This window comes from Chinchilla lanigera, unplaced genomic scaffold (genome assembly GCF_000276665.1).
Source record: "Chinchilla lanigera isolate Chin_1 unplaced genomic scaffold, ChiLan1.0 scaffold00179, whole genome shotgun sequence".
NCBI classification, from domain to species: Eukaryota; Metazoa; Chordata; class Mammalia; order Rodentia; family Chinchillidae; genus Chinchilla; species Chinchilla lanigera.
Window position 1 is genome coordinate 452,926 of NW_004955580.1, and position 23,957 is coordinate 476,882.

The 23,957-nt window shown below is 55.8% G+C and overlaps 2 protein-coding genes across 3 annotated transcripts in view; one reads left to right on the plus strand and one right to left on the minus strand.

The window, feature by feature from the left end:
* Positions 1–6,243, minus strand: part of Bcap31 (B-cell receptor-associated protein 31) — a 29,946-nt gene extending 23,703 nt beyond the window's left edge. The window contains exons 1-3 of the mRNA XM_005414141.2: positions 6,164–6,243; positions 4,940–5,075; positions 3,552–3,652 (exon numbers count right to left, since the gene is read on the minus strand). Of these exons, the coding sequence (XP_005414198.1) occupies positions 3,552–3,652; positions 4,940–5,031 (193 nt within the window). The 5' untranslated portion in view covers positions 5,032–5,075; positions 6,164–6,243. The remainder of the gene's footprint in view (positions 1–3,551; positions 3,653–4,939; positions 5,076–6,163) is intronic.
* Positions 6,244–6,789: 546 nt separating this feature from the next.
* Abcd1 (ATP-binding cassette, sub-family D (ALD), member 1) lies at positions 6,790–22,438 on the plus strand. 2 transcript variants are annotated; one of them, XM_005414142.2, is made up of 9 exons: positions 6,790–7,929; positions 10,678–10,858; positions 16,579–16,890; positions 17,303–17,397; positions 19,611–19,756; positions 19,983–20,128; positions 21,060–21,144; positions 21,229–21,354; positions 21,447–21,743. In XM_005414142.2, the coding sequence occupies exons 1-9, from the start codon at positions 7,030–7,032 to the stop codon at positions 21,646–21,648; spliced, it is 2,193 nt and encodes a 730-aa protein (XP_005414199.1). In that variant the 5' UTR covers positions 6,790–7,029; the 3' UTR covers positions 21,649–21,743. The 2 variants fall into 2 exon arrangements, with proteins under 2 accessions (XP_005414199.1, XP_013365132.1); XM_013509678.1 differs by lacking the exon at positions 17,303–17,397 and having other exon boundaries at positions 21,447–22,438.
* The last annotated feature ends 1,519 nt before the right edge of the window (positions 22,439–23,957 follow it).

Below are 23,957 nucleotides of genomic sequence, written 5' to 3' on the forward strand. Positions count from 1 at the left end.
TAGTCATTCAAGAAATGCAAATTAAAACAACACTGAGATTCCATCTCACCCCAGAAAGAATGGCTATCATCAAGAAATCAACCAATAACAAATGCTGGAGAGCCTCTGGGGAGAAAAGAACCCTACTCCACTGCTGGTGGAGTGTAGATTGGTGAAACCACTGTGGAAATCAGTGTGGAGATTCCTCACAAAACTAGGATTAGAAGTCCCATTTTACCCAGCTATTCCCTGTCTGGGTATTTTCCCAGAAGAATTAAAGACATCATACCACAGCAATATATATGCACCCATGTTTACAGCAGCACAATTTGTTATACATAAATCTTGGAAACAACCCAGATGCCCATCCACTGAGGAATGGACAAAAAAGTTGTGGTATTTTTATACAATGGAGTATTACTCAGCTGTTAAAAAAGATAAACTCGAGGCTTTTGTAGGTAAATGGATGGAACTAGAGACCATACTCACAAGTGAAATAAATCTGACCCAGATGTGTATACATCATATTGCCTCCTTGGTGTAGGAACCTGAAAGACTAGGTAAAACTCAAAACGTACAATAGATGATAGGAAAGGGAAAAAAATTGCTCAAAGGAACGAACGACTGGGATGAGGGAAAGAACAAAAAAGAAAGAAGGCAGGCAAAACATAAATATATATATGAATAGCTGCAATGACTGTATTGCTGTTGTCTGATGGTGTATTGAAATGAACAGTTAATGCTCACAATTTTTTATGTTCTGACTGACTGCATGCTTGTGTCTGGTGGTCTGAGCAACTGATTTGAAGGCAACAATATGCAACGGAATTACAATGGTGAACTCCTACCATCTTGTCTAGTGAAACTCTGTATTATCTCTAATGTTTTATGGAAGAATTATTTTCTTATTCTCTTTAATGGTTTGGGCAATCTTTCATTCTTACATCTGATAATCTGAGCAGTGTAGTTGAGGATAGCAATATGCAATGTAACAACCACTGTTGATTTGTATTAATTTGTCTTGAGACCCTGTATCACTTTGAATGTTCTTGCTTTGATTTATGTTCGTGATACTGGTATGCTGCTACTGTTCTATTTTTTTGTTTGTTTGTGTCTCATGTACTACTCTCTTTAAAATAAAATAAACAAAAAAAAAATAAATTAAAAAAGAAAAAGAATTCAGGCTCATTCAAAGTTCACCCTACCAGAAACATAGAAAGGGAAAGACTGTCAGAACACAATCACCCCTAACAGTCTAGAGAAGTATGTGGCCATCTGACCGAAAGCCACCACCAGTCATGTTACTCACATTAACAGCTTTGGAATACATCCTGCCTTGGAAATCACCTTAAGCATGTTTCTTAGCCATCATCCCCAAACTCCATGAACACAGAAGCCATCTGCACTATCTCCCCAGGACTGCCATAGCTCTGGGCACATGGTGACTACAGACACTGCCTCTGCTCCTGAATAGCCACTATCATACATGCAGTGCCTCAGTTTAGCACATGTCCCAGGAAATGCAGAATGGGAACCAGTGTACCTACTGCTTGGCCCCACTAACTAGAACAGCTTTTATGTCAGTACCTAAAGGTGTGCCTGAAAAAGGCTCTTGATAAGACCCCCATGGAAAAAGAGGCAAGATGCCACTGTCTGGGGCGGGGAGCATGGCACTGTTGGAAGAAAAGAAAAGCAAGGCACAGTGGCATGCACCTATACTGCTGGCACTCTAGGAGGCTGAGGCAGGAGGATTTAAGTTTGAGCCCAGTCTGAGCAACTCGGCAAGACACTGTCTCAAAACAAAAACTAAAAAAGGGCTGAGAAGCAGCTCAGTGCAAAGATCCTGGGCTCAATCCCCAACACTAGGGGGAAAAAAAACCGAAATAATGGATAGGTGTTTAGCTCAGAATTTCCGGTTTGGGACAGGGTCTTAGTTTTCAAGGTTATCATGCACTACACAATCTGCCTGGCCTTTCTGACGTCCTTGCATTAGGAAACCCTCAGGTTCAACAATTCCACCCTATGAATTTGTCCCATAGAAGCACTGCATCCATATGCAATATTTCGAGGGTACCTATGGTGGAATCAGACTATGGTGTGACCACATGAAAGAATGCTGTGCAGGGGCTGGGAATTTAGCTCAGTGGCACAGCGCCTGCCTGGCAAGTGCAAGGTCATGAGTTCGGTTGCCGGTACCAAACCCCCTGCAAAAAAAAAGAATGCTATACAATCTCTGAAGAGAATGAGACTGCTGTAAAAAGACCTAAGGGACACAAAAGCGGAAAAAGCAGGACTCACAACAGTATGTATACGGTCCCAATGCTGTAAACATTTCAATGCACAGCAAGTATTCAAGGCTGAAGCAGGAGGATGGCTGCGAGTTCAAGGGCAGCCTGGACTACTACATAGAGGGACCCTGTCTCAAAAAAAGAAACGAATAACCAAAGCACTCCCAATGGTTGCCTGTGGGACACGAGATTATGAGGGACTTTAACTTTCTATGTTCGATTTCTGCACTTTTGAAAACAACTATGCATTATCATTTGCTTTGGAACAGGGCCTCATGAGCTTGTTGCGGCAGTACATATACTGAACTGGCCTCAGTAGCAGTTCATGCTGGAAACCTCACAGCAATCTTCCTGCCTCAGCCTCCGGAGTGCTGGGATTACAGGCATGTGCCATCATACCTGGCTAATCATACATTATTTTTATAGTCAGAAAAACAACATAAAATATCTATGACTTCCACAAGTTATATAAGTACAGGTACAAATTACCTATGATGAATGTGATCATTATGTACACCTAAAATGTAATCATTATGTATACCTAAAATGTACCAATAAAAATCATTTTCTTTTTTTTTTTCTTTTTTTGAGACAGGGTCTTGCTATGCAGTTCAGGCTGGCCTTGAGCTCACTTTGTAGCCCAGGCTGGCCTCAAACTCGCAACGATCCTCCTGCCTCAGCCTCCCAAGTGCTGGGATTACAGGCGTATGTAAAATCATTTTCTTTGAAAAAAAAAAATCTATGATTTCTTACACTGTCAACTACTTAAAGGAATCCCAGCATCGTAAGTACCACCTTGGGCAACAGCCAAGAGGAGACAGGGATGGGGTACCTTGAGCCTCCAACACCTCCTTTCCAATCAGCTCTCCAGTCCCCTAGAAGTGCACGTTCCTCTCTTGAAGCACAACTCCCCTCTGCAGGTAACTCAGTCTACCTGGTCACCTTGTTTCCTCTGAGAGGCCGTTTTGGCTTCAAGGGAACAGGTACTTCTAGGGGACTGGAAAGCAGCACTAAGGCCAGTTGGCTTCTCTTAGCAACTGTTTGAGGGACCTTAGAAGCCACCTCCAGAACACAGGCTAAGGGCACATGACCACTGGCAGAGGTGCCGCTTACAGCCAAGGCCCTACCAGCAGCCAGCAGCAGCCTCTTAATGGACAGAGAGCCTCTTCCATGAGAGAGAGAAATGGGGTGCGTGACTGGCTTATCTCTAGGCAGCAGTGGCCACTCCCTTACAGAGCTTTGCAGCAGGGACCCCACGGCACAGCGTGGGTCTGGGTTACTCACCGAGGAGCAGCAACACCAGGATGACAATGAGAACCACAAAGAAGGTATTGCCATAGCTCACCACCAGCTCCACCAGGCGGGACTTGAAAATCTTCTGCCATCTAGGAAGGAGATGAAAGGCAGAGAGGCTATATTGGCAGTTACCTGGGAGGCCGGCTCCGAGCAGAATGGAGAGCCAGCTCGGGACCCTTTGCCAGTGGCCAAGGAGCCCACAGAGTCGGCCTCGGCTGGCTGCTGCTGATTCTACAATTTACAGCGCCTGTGGCAAAGCATGTCAGAAAAAGGAGCCCATCTGTGTATAGAAACTGGAGGAAACAGTGGTGAGGGGCAACTCTGTTGTTCTCCCTTTGTGGTATTCAAAGTGTTCACCACATACACAGACTATTTCTTTGAATCGTCCTTCTATACAACGTACCTTTTGCTATCTAGTCCTCCACCACCCTGGGCTACTGTAAGGGACCTCCCAGCGTTTCTATCCATAGACACCTCAGAATGCGCGCCCCAAGAAGAGCCTTCAGAAGCATTCTCACATTGGGAAATCAGCAAGGCAGCCTTACCTCCAGAGACACAGCTGGAGAGCCCGATCGTTACATTTGGCAACTACTGGTTGGCCAATCCCCACCATCTGACTTGCCATCTAGTTTGTGTCCCCAGTCTGTCTTATTCTTTTGCTCCCCCTTCCTCTCCCGTTTGTTTTCTTTTCCAACTAACTTCGTGCAGGAACGAGGTTGTTTTCCCACCAAGCTCCACAGGGCTGGCTCTGCCTTTCCTGTGAACCACAGGCAAACTGACTGTTCCACAAAACTACTCCTTAGGGGTCTGTGTTTTTCATTTAAAACGTTCTTAAATACATGTGTGGCGATTTAGCCTCATCTGTAACACTCCAGTTTAAACAGGAATAACGTATATCTATGTATAATTAAAAAATTAATCTATTAACTTTTACCAGGTCCTCTGATCTATCCTTCTAGGCTGAGTAATGCTCACGAGGCTACTGCGCAATGCCTTGGAGGCTGGTAAGGAGGACAGAAGTCAACCAAGCAGCAACAATGTCACCCTGTGGTGCAAGTGTTCACGGCCCAAGGCCATCCCATCCCATGCAGCTTAGGGTGCCCATGGCTAGGCAGGAGGGCATGGCCTCCAGAACAGTGTGGCACATTCCTTTCAGGCCATTCTGGAGACCAGAAGACAGGATGCACAGGAGAGGAACTCAGCCCCTGCCACCCCCGCTCTTGGACAGGTTCTACCTGTTTCCAGCTGGCCCCAGTTCCAGGGTGCCCTGGCTCTACACACACACACACACACACACACACACACACACACACACACGCTACAAAGATCCGGGGCCAGCACCCTCCCACTCCTCCCCTACTCGCTCCATGCTGTACCTTCTGGGCGAAATGAAGGGAATGCAGAGGAGCAACACCGCGAAGACCTCTGCATAAAGGAAGGTGGCAACTGCAGTCCACTGCAGACTCATTCTGTGACGAGCAGGTTTCCACGGCAGAGTTGTGAGCTTCGTTCCTGGCAAGGTACAGAGGGTGCAGGAGGGCCATGAGGGCTGAGCAGCCAGTCTCAGCAACCCAGGAAGCTGGGGTCACCCTAGACCCCCCCCCAATGCCCTGGCTCAAAGAGGGCTGCACCGAGCTGGGATACTTGGCCAACAATCCCCAGGCTTCTATTTGCTGAAATAGTCACTCGGCCCTCTCCGTCGGGTGTGTGAACACATCTAGAGCCACTCTGTTGATACTTTCTTTCCTTGGGGAGTCCAGGAGACTCCGAAAGCCTGTTTGAGTAAGAAGGCGTCTTGCACAGAAAAAAAAGCACATGAGCACCCTCAGGCTCCCAGCCCAGGCAAGCATGCTCTACTGCAGAAGCTGGGCGCTTCGCAAAGTCCTGCTGCAGCAGCCCTGGAGACACAGGGTTTCAGAGACCACCGTCCCCGATCACTGCCCCTTCGCAGCCCTTATAGTGGGCACAAAGAACTCAGCAGCTTCCTCTGCAGCTGTTTTCGGGAATGAAAAACCTAACGATTGCTCCTCTGGCCTCTGATGGGGCCAGAGGCCTCGGGTGCCTTCCAGCTGCCCACAAGAGCGACTCCTAGAGGGCAGGAGCAGGGACCAAGAGCAAATGCAGGTCTGCACTAAGCACCTCCAGGCCTCGTCCTGAGAAAGTTCTCGAAACAGCGGGTCTTCTCCGAAACCACTGCAAGCCCTCGCGGCAGCCCCAGCAGATCACCGCGCCACCCAGCTCAAGGGCCACCCGCGAGGTACCAGGGGACCCCAGTGGCAGCGGCTCGGCATGCCCTCTCCCGGGGCTCACGCCGCCGCGCCTCCGGGTGCCGCTTCACCAAGGTCTCCGCCCTTGTCCCCGCGGCCGCCCCGCGCACGGCTGCCCCCAACTCCGCCGCCGCCACCCCTACTTCCCTCCGTCTGGCCCCGCCTGGCCCGCACTCGCCCGTCGGCCCTGAGCCAAGAGACTCCTCAGAGCCCCGTTCCCTCCGCAATGCTCGCTCCCCTTCTCAGGCGAGCGGCCAAGAAAAGATCTATGGCCAGCGGCCCAGGCGGCCTCGGCGGCTCCGGGCCCCAGGCTGGCGCAAGGACCCCGCTCACCAAGGTTCTCACAGTCAACGCGCACGCCCAGCCGCAGACACCAAACTCTCCCACTACAGCCCCTGCCCCACCCCTTACCCCGCGGCCGGAAACCGGAAGCTCCCGCCGGACCCCGCCCACCAACCCTCGCGAGGCCCTGGCGGCTCCGCCCAGGGCCGCTTCCGCCCCGCCCCCGAGCCAATGGGCCGAGCACCTAGCGCCTGGGAGGGAGCGAGGCGCGGCCCTCGGCGGCGTCTCCAGCGCTCCCGAGGCCCAGGGGCGGGATGGGGCGGAGCCTTGGCGGGAAGGCGAGAGCTGCTTCTCTATCCCGCGTGCTGGTCCCTCGTCTCTGTGGTTGGGGGTGGGGCGGGACCGTCCAAGGCATAAGAACGGGGTGGGGCGCCCGGTGCCGGGACTCCGCCTCCCGCCCCTCCTCCGCCTCCTCCCCTTCCCTGGCTCGCCCCCTCGTGGAGGGGGGGGTGGGGATTCTAGGCCCAGTGTAGGAGTCACTGTCGCTTGAGCTAGGCTGCGGGAGGGACGCGCCCGGTGCCCCGGGAGGGGCGCCACGGGGGGGGAGGAGGAGGAGGAGGAGGGAAGAACGCCCTCTCTGCCCGAGACCTCTGGAGGCTCAGACCTCAGGGGCTCGGGGACAGAGAAGCCAAGCTCCTGCAGCTGGGCTGCCTGAAGAGGCCACGACCCTGGAGGATCCTGAGGCCACCGAACCAAGTCTCCTGTCACCACCCCAGGGGCCTAAAGCGACAGTCTCAGGGACCACTGCAAGGTTTCCAGTTGCCTAGACAACGAGCCCCGGCTCAGAGCAACAGCTCTTCTAGCACCTGTCTCCGCTGCTGCTGCTGCTGCTGCTGCTGCCTTGGACACCAGGTGACATGCCGGTGCTCTCCACCCCACGGCCCTCGCGGGTGACCACACTGAGGCGCACAGCGATGGTCCTGGCACTCACAGCCTATGGAGCCCACAAACTCTACCCTCTGGTGCGTCAGTGCCTAGCCCCGGCCAGGGGTCCTCAGGGCCCAGCCGGGGAGCCCCCACAGGAGGCCCTGGGGTCCACTGCGGCCAAGGCTGGCATGAACCGGGTGTTCCTGCGGCGGCTCCTGGTGCTCCTGCGGCTGCTGTTCCCCAGGGTCCTGTGCCGGGAGACCGGACTGCTGGCACTGCACTCGGCGGCGCTGGTAAGCCGGACCTTCCTCTCTGTGTACGTGGCCCGCCTGGACGGCCGGCTGGCCCGCTGCATCGTGCGCAAGGACCCTCGAGCCTTCGGATGGCAGCTCCTGCAGTGGTTGCTCATTGCGCTGCCCGCCACCTTCGTCAACAGCGCCATCCGCTACCTGGAGGGCCAGCTAGCCCTGTCCTTTCGCAGCCGTCTGGTGGCCCATGCCTACAGCCTCTACTTCTCCCAGCAGACCTACTACCGCGTGAGCAACATGGACGGGCGGCTTCGCAACCCCGACCAGTCTTTGACTGAGGACCTGGTGGCCTTCGCCGCCTCCGTGGCCCACCTCTACTCCAACCTGACCAAGCCGCTGCTGGATGTGGCCGTGACCTCCTACACTCTCATCAGGGCAGCGCGCTCCCGAGGGGCCGGCACAGCCTGGCCCTCGGCCATCGCCGGCCTTGTGGTGTTCCTCACAGCCAACGTGCTGCGGGCCTTCTCACCCAAGTTCGGGGAGCTGGTGGCCGAGGAGGCACGACGGAAGGGGGAGCTCCGCTACATGCACTCTCGAGTGGTGGCCAACTCGGAGGAGATCGCCTTCTATGGGGGCCACGAGGTGGGGCAGGCCAGGGTCCCGAGAGGCTGAGGCTGGAGGGGTTCGAAGGCTGGGGGTGGGGGGGAGTGGGAATGGAGAAGTGGCCCAGCTGGGCTGGAGCTGTCATGTGTAGGCTGCCCTGTGCTCCAGGTCACTTCTGCTTCTGTGCTCTGGCTCAACCAGCCAGAGCTCCTGCCAGCTGGGAGCAGGGCTGCCGGCCCCAGCCTGCTACCCAGCCTCTGCTGCGTCCCTGGGCCTTTGAAGGCCAGCATCCAGCACAGCTGGCCGGCTGAGCAGGCGGGCATTATAGGCGTGACTCAGCCCAAGCGGAGGTTAATGAGCAGCGCCCGGCTCAGGGGCCAGGGTGGCGGCAGCACTCAGGGTCAAGGCTGCCAGAGCCCTGGGCCTAACTGGCTGCCAACCGGCGGAGCTGCCTCCCTGAGGTCCTGAGCCGAGGCTGCCCAGGCCCAGCCGCCACTGCTTTGGGACACACTTCCTGCCCACCCCGCGGCCGCCCTACCCCCAGCGTGGCCGCCCTTCCGCCCCGGCAGTGCACACAGCTCCGGGGTGCGCTGGGGCCAAGCAGGCAGGCACTGGGGAGGTTACCCCGGGCCGTGCGCCTTTATCTAGCTGCTGCCCCACCTCTTCCTCGTGCCTGGGGCCGCAGCTGCCTCGGGCTCCGCTCGCACTCCAGTTTCAGTTCCCCGAATGCTGGGGGGAGGGGCCCATGGCGGCCAGCTCCCAGCTCCCAGCTCCCAGCTCCCAGCTCCCAAGGCCTGTGTGTTCCCTGGCTGGGAGCCTCGCACCCGAGGGACCTTGTGCCGTGGAGAAGCAGGCTTGCCTGATTTTTTTTAATGCAAGGCTTATCCCTGAGCACAGAAAAAGACATCTGGGGCAGAGCCAGGTTTCAAATTAGGAGGAAAAGTGTGGCCCTAGGCTGTGCCCCTTTGCCGCTCTCTTCCACCCGGGCTGCAGGGCTTGGCAGGCGGCTGTGACCTCGGGCAAGACACTTGGCACGGTCCCCACGCAGCTACATCACAGGCTTGGCTGGCACTCCTGCCGCTCCCAGCACGAGCCCAGCTCTTCGGATGCTCATAGGGGATGCGCTCACTTCAGGAGCAGGAGCCTGGGCCTGGGCAAAGCCCACTGTGCCAGCACAGCTAGGTGCCAGGGGCACAAGAGAGTAGAGGTTCTCAGAGGACTTCCTTGGGCCAGCTGTGGGAAATAGTAGTTCGCCCAGAGACCTCGATTGCCAGGGCAGAAGGCCCAGGTACATCCTGGGCCTGACTGTGTCTCCCTTGGGGGGTGACAGCCCCCGCAGGTGGCTTAATAGCCCTTGCTGTACAGGCATGTATAGTGGCAGATGTCCTCATGGACACCAGCCTGGGCACAGACCAATAGGTTAGGGCAGACAGTGGAGTAGTCTCTTCTCTGTAGGAATTCGGAGGCTGCTTGTTTGGTTGGTTTTTTGAGACAGGGTTTGCCATGTAGTCCAGGCTGGCCTTGAACTCACTACCTAGTCCAGGCTGGTCCCAAACTCTCAGTAGTCTCCTGCCCCAGCCTCTGAGATGACAGGCAGGCACCACGGCACCTGGCCAGGCTGCTTATTGAAATCCACACGTGCACACAACCTCTCGCTGAGAACAAAGTAACCCTTTCTTAGTCAGTCAAAGCAACCTTTATAATGATCCGGCAGCAGCCCCGCCAGTGCAGCCTACATTCCTGCCGCACTCGCTGCCTCTAGGCAGCGGTGCAAGCTTGGGCAGGTCACCCTCTGTCTCTAGGCTCAAGTGTCCTCCCGAGGAGATGAGAGTGACAAACAGTGCTGGGCTGGCAGCTGGCACTAGGTGGGTGTGGAGCAACCCCCGGAGCCCACAGCCACCGTGCTACGAGCACTTCCCACACCTCTGGCCTCTCCTGCCTGTCTGACCGCTGCTGCCCCTCCTCCCCACAGAGACACCTGTCCCCTTCCAGCACGGCAGGTGGTGGCCAGGCCTGGGAAGGCCTGTGTGGTGCTGAAGGGGATTCCTAGCTTCTGTGGGAAGATGCAATTCGAGCTTCCTACGGACAGCAGTCCTGAGAAAGCAGCAGGAGGTTGGGCCTGGGCAGACAGACTGGGGACGTTGCCTTCTGCTCTCCCTGCCACCCTTTGTGTAGTGCAAGGTACACAAGTGCTGAGGAGTCACGGAGTGGACTCAGCCTGAGAGCAGGGGCAGGAGCAGGGCCCAGAGAGAGCCCACTAACATAGGCTCAGCAGGAACAAAAAGGTGACTGCCCTGAGCCTGCATCCAGAAGCTGCCAGGGTACAAAGAGGGGGGCAGTATGCTGGGTGTAGTGGCATGCACCTGTCATCTGAGCACTCTGGATGCTGAAGCAGGAGGATCACGTCAAGTTCCAGGCCAGCCTGGGCTACACAGTGAGTCCAAGGCCAGCCTGAGCTACATAGCAACACTCGTTCAAAAAAAAGTCGGGGGATGATGATCATCCCTGGGCTACACAGTGAGTCCAAGGCCAGCCTGAGCTACATAGCAACACTCGTTCAAAAAAAAGTCGGGGGATGATGATCATCCCTGGGCTACACAGTGAGTCCAAGGCCAGCCTGAGCTACATAGCAACACTCGTTCAAAAAAAAGTCGGGGGATGATGATCATCCCCGTTAGAGAAGTAGCGGGAACAGAGACAGGAGCCTTCCCCAGTTGTAACCCCTCCTGGTCGTCCGATGGCACAGCAGGCATGAGCAGTATGTGTCGCCCTCCCTTCCTTGGGCAGGTGGAGCTGGCGCTGCTGCGGGACTGCTACCGGGCCCTGGCGGCACAGATCAACGTCATCCTGCTGGAGCGCCTGTGGTATGTCATGCTCGAGCAGTTCCTCATGAAGTATGTGTGGAGCGCCTCTGGCCTGCTCATGGTGGCTGTCCCCATCATCACTGCCACCGGCTACTCAGAGTCAGGTGAGAGTGCTTCCCGCCTGCGGACATCCTTGACATTCCCCGAAGGCCTTGACGTTACTGGAAATGGTGTCCTTGGCATTACCGGAAGTGAAAGTGGGTAGCCTTCCCTCTGGTCCCCGTCCTCTGCCTGACAGTTGCTTTGTCATGGGAGGATGTGCGGAGCCTCAGGGTGAGCCTTTCACTGCCTCACCTTGCCTTTCCACCCTCAGGCCTGTGGTGGGAGGTGAGGCCAGTCCTACCCATTATTTAGGGACAGTAGGCTCCCCTTTGTTGCCATTTGTTCCACCACTGGTTTATTTCGGTCCATTTCCAGTCTTTCTGTGGTCACCCTTGTGATGAAGGTCAGTGTGCGTTCTTAAAGACCGATAGCTGCCCTTCTCCTGGGCCTTACTGTGCATGTCTTTCAGGCTTTTTTTTTTCCTGTACCGGGAATCGAACTCACGACCTTGCGCTTGCCAGGCAGGCACTGTGCCACTGAGCTAAATCCCCAGCCCTATCTTTCAGGCTTTTGCGTGGTTTTATTTATTTATTTTTTGTCTTTTTGAGGCAGGGTTTCATAATACAGTTCATACTGGCCTTGAACTCAGTGTGTAGCCCAGGCTGGCCTTGAACACATGGCAATCCTCCTGCCTCAGCCTCCCAAGCGCTGGGATTACAGGCATGCGCCACTATGCCCAGTGCATGGTTTTTATTTATTTTATTTGTTTATTTTTGCAGTACTAAGAATTACATCTGGGGCCATTGTGCTGAGCTATATCCCCAGCCCTATTCATTTATTTATTTATTTTGGTGCCAGGAATCAAACACAGGACCTTGCACTTGCCGGGCAGGCACTGTGCTGCTGAGCTATCTCCCCAGCCCCCAGCCCCCAGCCCTGTTTATTAACTTATTTGTTTATTTATTTATTTATGTATTGGTACCGAGAATCAAACTCAGGACCTTGCGCTTGCCAGGCAGGTGCTTGTACTGCTGAGATATATCCCTGGACCTATTATTTTTTATCTTTTTGAGACAGGGTCTTGCTTGCCTGAGTCACTATGTTGCCTACTTGTGATCCTGCTGCCTCAGCCTCCCAGACTGCTCGGATTCCAGCCATGCACCACCATACCCAGCTAGCTAGCTGTTGAGACAGTATCTTGCTAAGTCACAAAGCTGCCCAAGCTGGGCTCGAGCAGTCCTCCTACCTCAGCCTTTCAGAATGCGGAAATTCCAGACACTCACCACATCTGATTCACGTGAATTTTTCTCCCCTTTGAAACAGGGAGGGTCTTGCTATGTAGCCCAAGCTGGCCTTGAACTCATGGTGATCCTCCTGCCTCAGCCTCCCAGATTCTAGGATGACAGGCATGTACCGCCATGCCCGGCTTTGTGTGATTTTTATCCTTAGCTGTTGCTTTAATCCAGTGGCTGAGTGTGTAAACCCACCTGTGTGTGTATGGTTTCCCTGCTCGGAGCCCTATCCTTACACCTCGGTCCTCCCTGTGTCCCATTTTCTTCTTCCAGACAAACGACATTCAGGGGTTTTGTCATAGGATACTCTCAATTATTTTGTTGTTGAAAAATATTGTTACTTCACCTCAATTCCCGAGCTAATGTTAGGTTGAGAGTCTGGCATGTGGTGCACGCCTGTGATCTCAGCACTTGAAAGGCTGAGGCAGGAGGATCTCTGTGAGTTCAAGGCCAGCCTCTACTACATAGCAAAACCCTCTCCCGCGGGCGGTCGGGGAGAAGTTGAGTTGGGGTAGGACTGGAGGTGGATGGCCAATTTCTGTCATCCCTGAGACAGTACTCCATTGTCTTATGACTCCTGCCCTAGCTGTGCAAGTCTTATCATCTTGATTCTTCCCCTGGGTGCCTTTCCCGTCTGCCTTCTTGGCAGCCTGCAGTTTTGCTACAATGTTGAGGCTGTGTTCTGTGTGTCCTGGTGATTTTTTTTTTTTTATCTTTTCTTCCGGTACCAGGAATTAAACTCACCACCTTGCACTTGCCAGGCAGGCACTTTGCTGCTGAGCTAAATCCCCAGCCCCATGTATGTCCTGTTGAGATTTGTGTGTCTTCCCAATATTCTGCTGAGGAGTATTAGTGTGCTAGTATCCCGCCCATTCACTAATTGTGCTGTTTGCCAATGTTCAGCCACCTCGAATGTGAATTTTTTTGTGTTTTGTTCTGTTTTGTTTTTGAGACAGGGTCTCACTATGTAGCCTAGGCTGACATCAAACTCATGGCGATCCTCCTGCCTCAATCTCCTGAGTGTTAGGATGACAGGCACGTGCTACCACACCTGGCTCTTGAATTTATTTTTACACTGCAGTGACTATTTCTGTAAGTTCTATTTGATTCTCTCATCACCCCAGCCCCACTTACTCCACAGTCTCCACTCACCACACAGATCTCCCGTTACCTGAGGTTCTTCTGCCTGCAGCCCTCCACGCGGTGGGGCTTTTCCCTGTGGTACTCATTTCGACCCAGGCACATAATTCCTTTTTTTTTTTTTTTTAATTTCAGTACTGGAGATTGAACCCAGGGCCTTTGCACTGAGCTACATTCTCAGCCTTTTATATTTTTTATTTCGAGATGGGGTCTCATTGAGTTGTCCAGGCTGCCCTCCATCTAGCAATCCTCTTGCCTCAGCCTCCCAAGTCGCTGGGATTACAAACTGTCTGCCTTTCTTTCCCGTGACCTCCAAGAGGAGGGGCTGACTGTGCGGCTCCCACAAACCACAAACGCCAGGCAGCTCTGGCCACAGGGCCTTTGCATGTGTGGTATGCTCTGCCCTGAATGTGCTTTCCTCACTGTCCTTCCTGGCCCACCACACCTCTCTCTGCCTCCCTTGCTCACCTCTCTGCCCTCCTTCCTCTGTGAGCTGGGCTGCCCTGTACCTGCTGTGCCCCAAGACCTGGGGAGTGAGGGCTCCTATACTGCCAGGGAGCAGGCAGGAAGAGGCAGTGCTGCCCACTGGGGCAGTTTTGGAACCTTGGCTTTGCTGGCCTGCCCGCTGCAGGGCCAGGGGATGGCATAGACAGCACAGCCAGGTCCCAAGGGCACCTGCAGGGTACAGTGAGTTCCATTTTTTTTTTTTTTTTTTTTGAGGCAACGGCTTGCTATGTAGGCCAAGCTGGCCTTGAACTCAGACATCAGAGTTCTCCTGCCTCAGCCTCCCGAGTGCTGGGATTACAGACCCTCACTTCAGGTAGAACATTTTTACACCCCAAAAAGAAACTGCAGAGCCGTTGTGGCTCTCTTCCCAGTTCCCCCTGGCCCGGCACTGGCAGTCACTGACGTCCTTTCTGTGTCTGCTTTTGTGTCAAGGAGACGTCTCAGAGGGATGTGCCCTTGGTGCCTCGCCTCTCCCACTGCGCAAGCATAATCATGTCCAGGCACCTTGCTTTCCAGGTGGAAGAGACTTCCACCCTGTGTGGAGCTCAGTCGTATGCCACACATACCGCCCACCACGCCCCGCCGCGGTCCCTATCCAGCCCCCCGTCCCCGGTCTTCATCCACCCACTCCCGTCTTTGCCCATCCGTCCATCCATCCATCTCTGGTTGTTAGCTATCCACTCTCCACCCATCCGTCCGTCCGTCCCCGTCTTTACCCATCCATCTTTCCGTTGGGGGCATGCGGTGGCCGTTGACCCTCTGGGCTGTGGCGGACAGTCTCACTGGAGGCTGGGGGAGGTTTCACACGCCCCCAGGTGTGTGTCTCGGGAGGAATTGCAGGCCTGTGTTGCTTGGTGCTGACCCTGTGAGGAGCCACCAGGCTTCCCTCTGAGCAGCTGTGCCCTTTTGTCCCCGTAGCTGTGGGTCCCTTGCTCTCCATCGATTGAGGGATTGATTTGCATTTCCCTGGTGACTGATGATGTTCAGCATCTGTTCATGAGTTTATTGGCCATTTGATTTTGGTTGTTCTTGTTTTTTAATTTTTTGAGATAGGATCCTGCTGTGTAGCCCAGGCTGGCCTAGAACTCACAGAGATGCTCCTGCGTCAGCCTCCCAAGTGCTGGGATCACCAGTGTGCGCCACCATGCCCGGCTGTATCTCTTCTTGTCAAGGGTCTGTCCTGACTATGTACCACTGCTGGATTGGGATGCACATCTGTTTCTCTCAGAGTCAGGAAGGCCTATGTGTGTGCTAGCTACTACTCGTCTACCCTTCCCTTAGATGTCCTTTGGGACCCCAAAGTGTTGAGGCTCGATGAAGTGCGATTCTTTTTTTTTTTTTTTTTTTTTTTTTTTTTGAGACAGGGTCTCGCTATGCAGTTCAGGCTGGCCTTGAGCTCACTCTGTAGCCCAGGCTGGTCTCCAACTCACAATGATCCTCCTGCCTCAGGCTCTCGAGTGCTGGGATTACGGGCGTGCGCCACCACGCTGGGCTGAAATGCAATTCTTTAAGACTTCCCAGTGCTGTTGCCATATCAGAAGTCTGAGAGCTTGGCCCTGTTTTCTTCCAAGACTGCTACAGTTTTACTTTTTGCACATTGAGCTGGAAGCCCCTTTGGAGTTCATTTTGTGATTGATGTTGTCACTGGATGGGCTTTAAGGAGGTCCACCAAAGAGGACAGGGGGACCTCACCTCACCCCTGGGGGGTTCTTGCCTCCTCACAGAAAAGACTCGCAGGACTTGCGAAGTGTGGTGGTGTGCACCTGTCATCCCAGCACTTGGGAGGCTGAGGCAGGAAGATCACTGACAGTTTGAGGCAAGCCTGGGCTACATAGTGAGATCAAGGCCCGTCTGAACTACACAGTGAGATTCTGTCTCAAAAAGACCAACATTAATTAATTAATTAAAAAATAAAATAAAATGTACTAAAGGAACAAGCCATTAAGGGCTGACAATTAAGGATTATTTGTATTGCTCTCTTTTTAATCCCTGTGTCAGGCCCTTGGTTTCCCTTGGACTAGATCACCATTTCACATTATGGAAATTTCAGAAAAGACTGGCACCTATCCTACCCTCTCTCCTTTATTTTCCTTTTTATTTTATTTGTGTGTTAGGTTTCTCGTACAGAAGAACCCCTGTGATAATTAACCTCCTGCGTCTGACTTATTTCACTTAGCAGTATGGGCTGAAGGCGCATCCGTGCTCCTACCAATGACTCAAACTTACCCTTCCTTATGCAGAGCGCTTCTCCGTCCTGTGTAAACACATTGTCTTTCTCCGTGCATCTGCTGATGGACACACAGGCTGCTTCCAAGGTTTAGCAGTTCTGAATTGTGCTGCTAGAAACATGGGTGTGCACGGGCCACTGTGGTAGGATGGCTTTCATCTTTTGGGAAGAAACCTAGAAGGGGAGTAGCTGGGTCGAGTGGGACCTCTAGTTTTGGGTTTTTGAGGAATCTCCACAGTGGCTGCCCTAGTCTACACTCCCACCAGCAGTGGACAAGGGTTCCTTTTTCCCCACAGCCTTGTGAGGATTTGTTTTGTGTGCACTTGTTGTTTTTTGTGTTTTGTGTGTGTTTGTGTGTGGTTTTTTGAGACAGGGTCTTGCTGCGTAGTGCAGGCTAGCCTGGAACTCACTATGTAGCCTAGGCTGGCCTGGAACTTGTGGAAATCCTCCTGCCTCAGCCTTCCAGGTGCTGAGATAGCAGGTGTGCAGATTTTGTGTTCTTGGTGTTAGCCATTGTGACCGGGGTAAGACAAGGGTCGCCTCCCCTCGATGGCTGGAGGCAGGCCAGGTATTCTCTTCAGTGTTGCCCTCTGTGACCTCCTCTCTTCCCGTGCAGACTCGGAGGCCACGAAGAGGGCTGCCTTGGAGATGAGGGAGGAGGAGCTGGTGAGCGAGCGCACAGAGGCCTTCACCATCGCACGCAACCTGCTCACAGCCGCAGCCGACGCCACCGAGCGGATCATGTCATCCTACAAAGAGGTGACAGAGCTGGCCGGCTACACGGCGCGTGTGCATGAGATGTTCCAGGTGTTTGAAGACGTCCAGCACTGTCGCTTCAAGCGGCCAGGGGAGCTGGAGGACACCCAGGCAGGGGCAGGGGCCGTGGCGCGCTCCGGTGTCCGCATGGAGGGGCCCCTGCGCATACAAGGTAGGTGGCTCTGCTTGCTGCCCAGTCCGTCACTGAGGACCGGAGGCCAGCCCCAGGGGAGGAGTCCGGCCAGCTGAGGAAGGCAGATGGGCCTGGCATGGGAGCTGCCTTTGTTTTTGTTTTTCGAGACAAAGTCTCATGACGTTCGTTCAGCCTGGCCTGGCACTCAGGGCAGTCCTCCTGCCTCAGCCTCCCAAGGGCTAGGATGACAGGCTTTGTGCCTCCTCACCCAGGTTGAAGATAGGGCCAGGTGGGAGGGCTGCCGAGCAGTAGACTCTGGGCTCACGTCCCAGAGGACAAGTGGAGCAGCTCAGGACACTGGGCTCAGCTCCTGGAGGCCAAGCTGTTTTCCAGGGCTCCTGGAGTCCATGGACGCTGCGCCTCACCCCGCCTCGCCTCCCGCCCCCCGCAGGCCAGGTGGTAGACGTGGAGCAGGGCATCATCTGCGAGAACATCCCCATCATCACGCCCACAGGAGAGGTGGTGGTGGCCAGCCTCAACATCCGGGTAGGCAGGGTGGGGCGGGGTGGGGCCCACGCGCCTGGGGAGACACCTGCATCTCCAAGCCTAGTCCTTGGCTTCTCACCTGGCCCTGCTGGCAATAGCCCTTGTCCCCAGATCTGCGTGGCAGATGGGATAAGGTCGAAGGGGGAGAGACGACGTGTCCCTGACCGTGTATGCTGGGACAATAGTCAGGGCTGACGAAGAGGCTCGCGGTCACCAGGACTGGCCAAGGGTTACGCACGTCTGCCAGCCCCGTCACTACCGCCTCCCAGCCTCAGGAGAGGGTCAGAGCTGGGATGTGGTCCCTCTGCAGCTGCAGGCGATGCCCCTGCCACCATCCCCACCTGAGCCCCTCTAGTGTCCAGCCCAAAGCTCTGTGCGTCCACCATGGGCAGCCCAGCACAGGGTCTGTGGCGGACACAGCTGTCCCTGGGAGCTTTCCCAGCCCTGCGGGGGCAAGGAGAGAGATCGCCAGGCGCTCCCTGGCCACGCCTGGGGTGGGGCTGAGCGGCGGACAAGGGGGACTGCACTGCAGCTGGGGACTGGAAATGCCAGGCCAGAGCAGCAGGCTACGGCAGAGCAGCTAAAGGACTTGTGGAGAGAAAGCAAGGCAGCACTGTAGTGCTCGCTGAGAGATGGGCCTAGAGCAGGGTGTGCCTTAGTGCAGAGGTCTGGCCGGACACGCAGAGTGCACCCAGGGCTGCCTGCACTTTAAGGAAACAATTTTGTAGAAAGTAGTTTTTTTTCCAGGGGGCTGTTTGTTTGTTTCATTTTTTTAGTTTTTTGAGACAAGGTCTCGTTGTGTAGTTCAGGCTGGCCTCGCATTCATGGTGATCCTGCTGCCTCAGCCACCCGTGTGCTGGGATCACAGGCGTGCGTCACCACGCCTGACTTTGTTTTTTTGTCTTTGAGACGGAGTCTTACTATGTAGTTCAGACTGGCCTTAAAGTCACTATGTAGCCTAGGCTGGCCTCGAACTTGCAACAATCCTCCTGCATCAGCCTCCAAAGTACTGAGTACTGAGATGACAGACAAGCATGTGCCACCCTATCCCGTATACTTTGAACTCTGGGCTGGGTAGGTGCAGGAACCCAGAGATAAAGCAGGGGACCCTGCCCTCACTGTTGCTGGTGACCCTTGGAGATCCGTGGCGTCCATGGTGTGGCCTCACCTCTGTCCTCATGTCACATTCTCTCTCTGTGTGCGAAGTCTTCCCTCCTTTTGTGGTTGTCATCGTCGTTGTCGTCGTCGTTGCTGCAGTGCTGGGAATGAACCCAGGGTCTCCCGCACTGAGCTCCGCCTCCAGCGCTCTGTAGTTTTATTTTGAGACAGGGTCTCACTAAGTCACTAAGTGGCCCTGGCTGGGCTCAAACTTAAGGCCCTCCTGCCTCAGCCTCCCAGAGTGCTGCGATGACAGCTTTGTACCACCACACCCAGCTAAAGCTCCCCTTTTTCTAGGGACACTGATCGTGTTGCATGAGGAACGGTACCAGTATCACTTTGAGATATTTTAACAGTTACATCTGTGGTGATCCCATTTCCAAATAGGGTCACACCCTGAGCAACTCAGCCTTAAAACTCCAATGTATGAACTTGGGGGACAGTTTGACCCATGTCACTGCCTGGCGTGAACAAAGGCCCTTGCCAGGAGCCCCGCGCCCAGTGTCGCTATCTGGCTTTCACAGATAAAGAGGGAAGGGCCGAAGGACACTGGCGCTGGCGGTGCTGGGCAACCTCTGCCCCCAGACACTGGGCACAGGCGCTGAAGGAGCTAGCCTCCTGGGCTGTGGTGGGTCTCGGTGGCACGGGAGGTGAGCAGGCCCGGGGGCGCTGCATGCCTTGGGACATGCCTGTCCCTTCCTCCTGTGCCTGCCCTGTGTTGTCTGGACATGTCAGGCCTTAGGGTTGGGGCCAGCTCACATCCATTCGCCTGCCTCCTGGGACAGGCGTGCAGCTGGGACTCCAGGCACAGGACCCGTCCCTGTGGCCTGCCGTCCTTTGCCAAAAGATCCAAGCTAGGCGTGGTGGCGCACGCCTGTCATCCCAGCACTTGGGAGGCTGAGGCAGGAGGATCACTATGAGTTCCATGCCAGCCTGGGCTCCATACAGAGTTCAAGGCCAGCCAGGACTGTATAGTGAGACCTATCTCAAAAAAAACAAAAATAAATTAATTAATGTAAAAACCAACACCCGCCGATGGCTCTGCCCTTCTGCAGGTGGAAGAGGGCATGCACCTGCTCATCACAGGCCCCAACGGCTGCGGCAAGAGCTCGCTCTTCAGGATCCTGGGTGGGTTGTGGCCCACGTATGGTGGCGTCCTCTACAAGCCCCCGCCGCAGCGCATGTTCTACATCCCGCAGAGGTGAGGCGCGCTCTTCCCCGCCTGCTCCCCCCGGGCTTCGGAGAGCTGCTATCCCAGCTGCACTGCGGAGCTGGGGGCTGTTGGCGGGGTGCACCCGTGCTGTGTGTGCACACAGGTGTGCTTGCACGCGTCACATGCGGGGGCATGGACAGTGTGTGTGTCCATCACCTGAGAGGCCCTTCGGCAGCTGGAGCTCGAGCTGACGGTCCCCACCTGCTCCCTGCAGGCCCTACATGTCCGTGGGCTCGCTGCGCGACCAGGTCATCTACCCGGACTCGGTGGAAGACATGCGCCGCAAGGGTTGCTCAGAGCAGCAGCTGGAAGCCATCCTGGACATCGTGCACCTGAACCACATCCTACAGCGGGAGGGAGGTGTGTCCCCAGCCCAGCACACGCAGTGGCCCCAGGTGTCCAGAGACTGCAGGCAGGGGACTTCCTTCAGGGTACTCGTCCCACTGGCAGCCCCACCACCACCCCACCCTCTCTCAGCAAAGACAGCTCTGAGCTGAGACCTGCAAGTCTGAGCGGTCACGCCGCTTGTGAGCCGGAGACAGCAGGCCAGAGTGTGGCCTTGAGAGGGCTCAGGCAGAGAGGTGACAGGTCAGCCAGACTTGCAGCAGGCCAGGGGCTAGGACGTGATGCTGTCTGGCGCTTTGGGGGTCCTCGTTCCTCATTCCCTGTCCCTCGGGGGAGTGTGGATACCAGGCCTTTGCTTCTGCTGCCCCTGCTAGGGACAAGATGGCCTTGGGCAGAGCCCTTCCCTCTGCCTCCTTCGAGTATAGAGGGCAGACCAGGTCCCACGCCACCACTCCTGTCCCAGAGGCAGCCACTCGGGGCGGGGCGGGGGCAGGAGGAGGTCTGTCATCCACCTGTGTGCAGAGTGGGGCCTGCTCAGGTCCCTTGGCCTGGCCCTCTGTCTCTGATCCTGGGACCTCCACTCAGGACTGCCCTCCCTCTTTTCTTTTCTTTCTTTCTTTCCTTCTTTTTTCTTCCTTTCTTCTTTCTTTCTTTCGAGACAAGGTCTATGCAGTTCAGGCTGGCGTCAAACTCAGTGCAGCCTTCCTGCCTCGGCCTCCTGAGTGCTGGGATGACAGGCTTGTGCCACCACGTCCAACTCCAACTCCTTTTCAGTTATCAAAGTACCACAGACAGAGAGACAGGACACAGAACAGAAGCAGGCCACTAGACAAGCCGCTCTGGGGTCAGATGTGCCCATGTTCCCAGGGGTCTCAGTTCCCCAGGCCCTGTGGGCACCCTGCACACACACCCTGGCCTTGGGGTTGAGCGCTCGCTGCTCACGCAGGTTGGGAGGCCCTGTGCGACTGGAAGGACGTGCTGTCGGGCGGCGAGAAGCAGCGGATTGGCATGGCCCGGATGTTCTACCACAGGTGAGGCCCGGGCTGCCGGCAGCCAGGAGGGGCAGGGGGTGGGAGGGGCCCGGGCCCATAGCCTGTCCCCTCCCGCACCCCAAGGCCCAAGTACGCCCTCCTGGACGAGTGCACCAGTGCTGTGAGCATCGACGTGGAAGGCAAGATCTTCCAGGCGGCCAAGGACGCGGGCATCGCATTACTCTCCATCACCCACCGGCCCTCCCTATGGTAGGCGCCCCTCGGGCCGAGGCCTGCCCTGGGGTACGGGCGGCCCTGACAGGGAGGGTGGCCACAGCTGAGGTCCCCTCGTGTCCCCACAGGAAGTACCACACGCACCTGTTGCAGTTCGACGGCGAGGGCGGCTGGAAGTTCGAGAAGCTGGACTCGGCGGCGCGCCTGAGCCTCAGGGAGGAGCGGCAGCGGCTGGAGCAGCAGCTGGCCGGCATCCCCAAGATGCAGCAGCGCCTCCAGGAGCTGTGCCACATCCTCGGCGAGACCCCTGGGCCTGCTGTTCCCCCTTGAGTGCCACCAGGCCGCCAGCCCTGCCCCGCGCCAGGCTCTCAGACCACGTGAAGGAAGCCGAGGTCCCCAGCCTGCCCTCGCCTCCCCCGTGTGCCTCCTGCTCAGGGCCGCAGCCTCCCTTCCTGGAAGAGCCAGGGACCCAGGCACTACGCCGCTGTGACCGCCTTTGCTCTGGGGAAGGGCATAGGGCTTGGGGCCGAGCCTGCGGATGGAGCAGGGCCCCCCCGACCCCAGCTCACTGCCGCCAGCTAGAGGCCACCTCCCTCCTGAGACCCAAATCACCACTTCCCCATCGCTGTCACCACCCCTGGCCCGTGGGGTATCCTGCCACAGAAGCAGCCGAGCAGAGCCCGGAGTCAGAGTCCTGTGCCAGTGTCCCTTTGGCCACTGGGAGTCCCCAAGAGCCCCCTGGGATGGGGGACAAGCCACAGGAAAGCAGCCCCGGCCTTCTGCCCTCCTCCACCTAATGTATCAGCTTCCCTGTCTGTGGCGGGCTCCATTGCCAGCAGGGGAGGTGACCAGGCCCAGGCGCTCCCGGCAGCCACCAACACCCGCCAGCACCCGCCACCCTGCCAGCCTACACTGCCAGCCGCCACTGGGGGGCGCGCGCTGCCCATCCTCTGGGAGCCAGGGCTCCATGTTCCCAGCTCAGTGCCAAAGAGGGGTCCCAGGGAGCGCTGTGTCGCCAGAGGGAGACCCCACCGCCGCGTGTGCCTTTCCTGGGCCCTGGGCCCCCCACCCCAGGCGGGGCGCTCTCAGTCCCTTCAGTAAAGCTGCTGTGGAAAACGCACTCCCGCCTCCCTCCATCGGGTTACGGGGGGTGCTTGGGAAGGGAGCCTGGGGAGAAGCCACAGACACAGACACAACCCAGTCTCCCCAGGACGCACATCCTAGCGCCTCCTCTTGCTGACCCAGAATCTGCTCCATAGAGCCCGTGGGCAGTGCAGAAGGGGTGCCAGCGGTGACCTTCCACCACCCAAATAGGAGGGCCCACACCTGGTCCTTGCGGGAGAAACCCACAGAACCGGGTGTGCTGGCACACACCTGTCACCCCAGCACTTGGGAGGCTGAGGCAGGAGGATCGCTACCAGTTTGAGGCCAGCCTGGGCTACATGGTGAGACCCTGTTTCAAAGAAAAATGCATGCATCCATGCAATGGAGTACCACTCGGGCCTAAGGGCGACAGAGCGCTGGCCCATGCAGCAACACGCAGGCGCCGCTAAGGTGACATGCCCGAGGCAGCACAGCACAGGATTGCACTGAAAAGGGTAGGGAATCCGCAACTCCAGAGACACAGTCCGTCGGGTTGCCAGGGCAGAGAGAGTGGAGTGCTTATGGGTACAGCACTTCCTCTTGGAGCGGGGAAGAAGGGTAAAGTTCTGGAACTGCAGGGAGTGATGGGAATTTCCTAGACACTGCTGGGCACTTTAAAGGGATTAATCCTACGGATTCTGCCTCGCTAAGTAGACAGCTGGTGGGCAGACAGACCCAGGGGTCATGGCCAGGGAGGTGATGGACAGATAGGGGGTGGATTGGGGCAGGGTGTGGGGTACGGGGATGATGCCAGGCACTATTCTGGGTGCCAAAGGGGAGCAGAAGCAAGCGCTTGACCGTGCAGTGGCTCGGGGTCAGAGGTGGCACCCAGAGGGGCAGGCCTGGGGCTGAAAAGATGGCAGATTGAGGGTGCTGGAAGTTTTCCCTATGTCTCTTCTCAATATTGAATAACTTACATAGTGCCAGTGTGGAGGCATGGGCCTATCATCCCAGTGTGTAGGAGGCTGAGGCAGGAGGAATACTACAATTTTGAGGCCCAGCCTGGGTTACCTAGTGGAGACCCTGTCTCAGAAAAAAAAAATTAAAACCCCAAAACTCATCATGACTGAGGTCACAAAAGAAGTCTCAACAAATAGAAAAGCAACTGGTGTCACACAGACCATGTTCTTGAGCTGCAGTAGAATAAAATCATAAATCACACCAGGCATAGGGCACAAGTCTGCCATCCCAGCACTCAGGAGGCTGAGGCAAGAGGATTGCTGTGAGTTCCAGGCCAGCCTGGGCTACACAACAAGACCCTGTCTCAAAACAAACAAAAAAAGAATTAAATCATAAATCAATAACAAAACTAAAATGAAGTCTTGCCATATGTTTGCACATTTTATTTACTTATTTGGGGTGCTGGGGATGGAACCCACCTTATGCATGCCAGGCAAGGGCTCAGTCACTAAGCTACAGCCCCTGCTCTGCACTCTTCTTTTTTCTTTTCTTTGAGGCAGGGGTCTCTGTAGCACTGAGCTTCATCCCCAGCAAGT

Bases quoted from the DNA above. Each gene is read 5' to 3' on its own strand.
- Abcd1 (XM_013509678.1), top strand. From the start codon at position 7,030: ATGCCGGTGCTCTCCACCCCACGGCCCTCGCGGGTGACCACACTGAGG. The intron at 19,757-19,982 runs GTGAGGCGCGCT...TGCTCCCTGCAG, and splicing joins ATGTTCTACATCCCGCAGAG to GCCCTACATGTCCGTGGGCT. The intron at 21,145-21,228 runs GTGAGGCCCGGG...CCGCACCCCAAG, and splicing joins GCCCGGATGTTCTACCACAG to GCCCAAGTACGCCCTCCTGG.